Source organism: Rhagoletis pomonella, unplaced genomic scaffold (assembly GCF_013731165.1).
Source record: "Rhagoletis pomonella isolate Grant_MI unplaced genomic scaffold, Rhpom_1.0 Rhpom_scaffold_00743, whole genome shotgun sequence".
Taxonomy (NCBI): domain Eukaryota; kingdom Metazoa; phylum Arthropoda; class Insecta; order Diptera; family Tephritidae; genus Rhagoletis; species Rhagoletis pomonella.
The window spans coordinates 36,515-42,336 of NW_023459297.1; the positions used below are offsets into that span (position 1 = coordinate 36,515).

A 5,822-nucleotide genomic window follows, 5' to 3' on the forward strand; every position below is an offset into this window, starting at 1 on the left:
CAATGCATCAAGATAGAAGCACTATTGTAATATTGTGGTAATTATTACATACGCATAGGAGTTCGGCCCCTTACAGGAAATGTGATTTCATGCGTCTAGGGCAGTGATGCTGCATTACTATATTCAGGATCTTCTTCTTTACTCAAACGATACAAGAAATGAAAGATTGATTTTGTTCTAATTTCACCTATTTTTTCTTTATTTATTAAGTATTTCCATTTTACTTTTCTTATATCGTGCTACGTTTGCAAGTTAAACCCCTTTCGAACATACATCATAAATTTTTACAGGAAACCTGTTTCGTTACTTAACTAGACCCCAAAAATCGATGTTATAAAAAGTGTATTGAAGTCCTTCAAAAACCAATATTTTTCGTTGACATTTCGCATTCACCCAAAATTTTAATTTAATATCTAAATGATAACAGTTTTGTTCAATTAATTATTTATATTTTTGTAGCTATTCTCAATTGATCCGAGTCTGGTGGCTTTCCCCCACAAATCCATCGCAGTATTTGTCCACTCCATGTGTATAAAATAAGAAATGCTCTAGCCTGAGGTAGTTTGTATGATGTGGTAGGCTTAATCCATTCCCGAAGCTGACGCTTTCTCTCAAAATATTGCTACTGCACGTGTTTTATGTCATTTCTTTTATCAGATAATGATAATTTTACGCATATTCATACATGTAAGATTTATATATGTAAACATGTATTGCAAACAGTGGCATGGTTAATCCGTTACATTTTTTTTCTTAATATTGCGTTTTTTTATCTTTTGTGTCTGATCTAGTGGTTTAGGGCGGCGACAGTGCTGACGACGCCAACGTCTTCTCAAAATCTCAACGACTTAGCAATAAGCGCAGCTGTCGCCTGCGTTTTATTGCCGTTATGTCGTCGCAATTCAGCAATCACATCATCACGATTATAACCAAGTCTAACCAAATCGGCGACATCACTCTCAGTGAAGCTATCATTCGATAATACGCTATTAGATGTACCACCTTGAGATCTCTTCGAAGTTGATGCTATGGTAATGGCAATGTTACTAGCTGCTTTTTTTTATTTATTAAAGCTAATATAAAGTACCTGCATCTTGCTTGCTTTGTTCAATCGCTTGCTGTATAGCACGCGACTCTGCCTCGCTGGCTGATTTCTCCAATAGCTTTAATTCCTCCTCAGAATTACCAGTAAGACGTGCGCAATCTGGCAGTTCATTTTCTGGCAAGAATTGGGTCTCGGTACCGGTAGTACCTATACGCAGCACATTACGTTGCAAATCAATATTACACTGCGAAAACACATAACGATAAATTTCTAAATACATATTATGAAATTAACTTAACAAATAAGTGTTTTGTATTTCTGTAGCAATTACAAGGGGTTTGATTAGCAAATTAAATTCTTAGGCAGCCCATAAAATTAAGTAAGATTACCTGATGGCGTTTCAACATGTCGAGTCCGAGTAGCATATCCATTGGTTGCTTTTCCAGAACTGAAAAGCTCGAGGTTAGATGATCGCTTTCAATCTGCAATTGAACCATGTGTATCCGGCCAATGATTCGCTGAGTACCAACGCCCTTGGCAACGCCATTCCATCTACAAGCATGGTACAATAAAAAAATAAAATAAAATAAAACTCTTTAATATACAATATAAATGGACTAAAAATTACAAAATAATATTTCTCAGCCCCATAGAATTTGTTTCGATAACTTTTGATTTTCAAATTTTAGCAAAAGTCATAAACCACTATGCGATTGAAAACGAAAAACGTGGAGCGCATGCAGTGCAAAGCATTAGATTTAATTGACAATAGTCAAACTACATAACATAGACCTAAAATTTCTACAGAGAAAGTACAAATTTGAGATCGATTTCAAGCGGTCGTTATTCATATATCCACATTCATACATATATTACCCTTCATATCAATTCAGGTCTATTACATACGCCCCACGCATGACTTGCTAAAATTTCAAAATCAAAGTTATCAAAAAAGATTCTATGGGACTGAGAAATACATATTGTTTTCTAATTTTTAGTCCATTTATAAAAGCGTACATACAATTTTTTATTTTTACTTTATTTATTTTCTATTTTTAGTCTTGTCTGTATAAAATTTTGCAATAGGTTATAAAATAATTCAACTAGTAGTTAAAAGAGAACAGAATACAATGCAAACAAAATGTTGTTTGCTCACGTTTAGTAGAAACTTACATATGTACATGCATACATATAGCAGCAGTTAATTTCATTTAAAGAAATGGCGTGCTGTTGTTGTGGCGGCTACAAAAATCCCGCCCAGATCAAGCTCCACTAACGGCAGCCCTAGGAAGCGTGCAGCCTCGACGGGGTCTGTCCATAGGGACAGGGGCGTTAGCGTGGTGGGGTTTAGAGGGCATACGAAGAGATGCTGTGAGTCATGGGGCGACTCTCCGCATGCCGGGCATTCGTTTGGAATATCTTCACTTAATCTGCTGAGGTTTGAGTTCAACCTGCTGCAGTAACCAGAGCGCAGTTGGGCTATTGTGGTCCGAGTCTCTCGAGGCAGACGAAGTTCTGTCTCGTCCACGTCTGGTCGTTGTGTTTCGACGATCTAACCCCGTTTAGGTCGGCGAAATCCCTCAAAAGAAACGGGCTGTCGTCCATTTCCGCTGTAGCGTATGTAAATAGTGCATATATTTAGGCGCAATATTTAACTTCTTCTGGCGATGCGACATATAGAGTCTTCTAATTGTATCTCATTGATATGATGCCTACAACGAGGTTGATATCTAGACTAGGTTGATATCTAGAATTTGCCATAAATAGCTTTGCTACATTTATAGTATAAATGGTGGTCTGGACACACAACATTGCAAGTTGATAAAAGCGTTATAATAAAATGTAGAAAAAGATGCAAAAATGTTTTTGTTCTTAAGTTTATATAATTGAGCTTGCATGCTGATTAGAGGGTGTAAAAAATACAAAGCGGTTAGAATTCAATATTAACACTCTTACCTAGTATCGATTAGCCTATTCACATTGCAGCGCTCAGCGCATCCTGCACTCATTATTGTAGTTTGTGCACCTGAATCTACGAACGCTTTTACCGGCACACCATTGACTTTACAGTGTATGTAACTGAAAATAAATATAGATAGGCTAATTTATATAGAAAAAGGTGCTACCATCAGTTGCAACTTACAGCATAGTGACAGTGCCAAAGATTTCTGGATTATATTCAATGGCGGCTGCCATGTTGTCTTGAATATTTTTTTGTTTAATCTCCTCAGCAATAAGACGTTGCGCCTCTTCATCGAACGGATCAGCATTCAACATGCGTAAACGTTGCATTTGACGTTGTTTTCTGAGATCGATTTGCTCGCGTAATACCTTTGCGAAGTTTTCCAAATTTCCTGAGAGCAATGCGTCGGCTAGTCTTGGATTGTTCTGTTTCAGTAATGACAAGGATTCCGGATTTGAAAGAAACATTTGACGCACAGCAGCTGGATCATCATCGTAGTTGACATTAAATTCATCAGATTCAGAATAATCCATACCGCTGGGTGCGGGACGATAACCTGGTGCCAGCCCGGAAGTATTGCTGCCACCAACGCCGGGTATTAGTATATTACTAAAATCTATACCTCCAATTGACGATGCTGCATCTGATGTATGCAAAGAGGTACAGAGGAATTTTAACATATTAGAATTGAGAAAAAAAATATAGAATTATATTTGACCAACAGATACGTAACGTTCTGCTGAATTTTTTATCAATGGAATTTTAGCTTGTTTAATCAAATAAACTATTATCTTATTTGTTTATTTAAATGTTTGAAAAAAATAAGCGAGTGAAGAAACTTTACTGCTACACGTCTGACCTTGAATATTAGCAGACGTACAATACCTACATATCTATCTATCTATCTTCTTCTTCTATATATGTATATAAATGTGAATGTCTGTTTTTTTATTACCTTATAACTTTTGAACCGCGACAAGGAATCGCACTAAACTTTGCACACTTATTTGTGTTATAGGTATGGTCTTATTTGCAACTACATATATAGCAAATTTTGCAACATCCCATAGGGCTGAAATTTTTAATCAGCTATAACTGGAAATTTGGTGCGAAGACATTTATATGGTAGGCGCTTATAGGAAGGTATATATAAATGAGTTTAAAAAAGTGGGCTTGGCACATCCCATAGGCGTGGAATGTTGTAGCAGCTATAACTTCGGAAGCATAAATCACATGAACTTGAGATTTGTTATGCAGTCATGTCTACCAAAGTTATTATTGCATTTCTAGCTATAAAAAAGGCCTATTGTGATCTACAATGACCTTGATTTCAACAAGATGTTTTAAATTCGCAGATGTCCATTGCACTTATACTGCGCAGAAAATATTTTTATCTTAGCGAGGTCGCATTCAATACATAATTGTTTACAAACGTTCATACGTTTGTGAGCTTGAAGACCAAAAGATATGTAGCTCCATAAAAATAAACATAGTATATGTACATATGTACCTTCATATGCATGTACATATCGATATCGTCGTTTAAAGTACAAAACCGCATATCGTGATTTTGCAAAAAAGTGACATTGGCTGCCAAAAATTGGATTTGTTCACACAAGCTCTTGGCTCAATCCTTATCCATTCGTCTTGAAATATACTAGGCAGATAAGCGATTGCTTTATAAAGAAGAGAATAATTTTGAAATATGAGTGTTTTTCCGCTCTAGAAAATAATTTCTACAATTTCACATACGCGGTTTTGAATTTTGCTGATACGCGGTTTTGCACTTTAAACGACGATATGTACTTGTTCGTCCAAATACGATACGATCGATTTAAATGCGACTGAGAGCTATTTTTTCAGTCAAAGTAAATGCAGTAGAGCTATTTGTTGTTTAAGAATGGAAATGCAAGCGTGGAAAAATTACGGGTGGATATATGAGGAGTTGGAGCGCATTGACCCACTTATACAGACAAATAATAACAAGGCATACAAAAACAACTAATCAGAAAAGGACTACATACATGCAATTAATTTATTAATTTACAATTACATTAATGATAAATAAAAGCTTATAAAAATATGTCTAATTTACTCACCTAAACCTCCAACTTCTGGAGCACCAGCGGAACGAGCGATTGGTAAACGCTGTAATATAACACAGTCACCATCTTTAATGCCGAAATGTTTGAGCGATTTTTTGTCATCCAGCAATGGCGCCCCATTGAATACAATAATGATCTCGGCGCTGGGTAGACCAGATTCAACTTCACAGAATGCCTTGAAATTTTCCAGCTCCAGTTCCTCGGAAACATCCAAGAAAAATACGCTATCAGTTAGCGTGGTTACCGTTATCTTCATTGTTCTATTTTTTAGTCGCTATCCAACTACTTTAGTGATCGTTATACTTTTATTTGTCAATTGTTGGACAAAAGTAATTACGATGGCTACAAAAAATAAATGTATTTATTGCTCTGCTGCACTGTACGTTTTCTTGCTGCTTACACCTAAACGCACGGGAACTGGCTGAATTTCTGCACAAATACACTGATCTTGATAAATTTCTTCTATTATTTGCAGTATTTCTCTTTGTTACACATTTATAACCAATGCATTTCAAAAACAATGCATAAAATGCGTTCAGCCGTGATTCGTCACTAAAAAACAGGAGGTTTTCGGCTTGATTTCGTTTTTTTTTTCTTCCAGTCTCATTCGCTACTTTTAACTTTTCCTTTTTAGCTCGCTTCTGTTTTTTCGTTCAATCGGCATTGTCATTTTCGGCCTTTTCGTTGTTGCGTCCAGTGTTGCCACGAA

The 5,822-nt window shown here is 36.2% G+C and overlaps 1 protein-coding gene across 2 annotated transcripts; it reads right to left on the minus strand.

The window, feature by feature from the left end:
• Positions 1-462: 462 nt before the first annotated feature.
• LOC118751502 (protein DDI1 homolog 2-like) lies at positions 463-5,720 on the minus strand. Of its 2 annotated transcripts, XM_036486332.1 has the most exons (7): positions 5,514-5,720; positions 5,108-5,455; positions 3,189-3,651; positions 3,002-3,124; positions 1,435-1,597; positions 1,088-1,289; positions 463-1,026 (listed from the first exon to the last, which is right to left on the minus strand). In XM_036486332.1, the coding sequence occupies exons 2-7, from the start codon at positions 5,367-5,369 to the stop codon at positions 833-835; spliced, it is 1,407 nt and encodes a 468-aa protein (XP_036342225.1). In that variant the 5' UTR covers positions 5,370-5,455; positions 5,514-5,720; the 3' UTR covers positions 463-832. The 2 variants fall into 2 exon arrangements, with proteins under 2 accessions (XP_036342225.1, XP_036342224.1); XM_036486331.1 differs by having other exon boundaries at positions 5,108-5,720.
• Positions 5,721-5,822: the final 102 nt, after the last annotated feature.

Coding starts and splice junctions, on each gene's coding strand:
- LOC118751502 (XM_036486332.1), bottom strand. CDS start 5,369: ATGAAGATAACGGTAACCACGCTAACTGATAGCGTATTTTTCTTGGAT. Junction 3,652..5,107: donor TCCAGAAGTTGGAGGTTTAG/GTGAGTAAATTA, acceptor TGCATACATCAG/ATGCAGCATCGTCAATTGGA. Junction 3,125..3,188: donor TTTGGCACTGTCACTATGCT/GTAAGTTGCAAC, acceptor ATTTATTTTCAG/TTACATACACTGTAAAGTCA.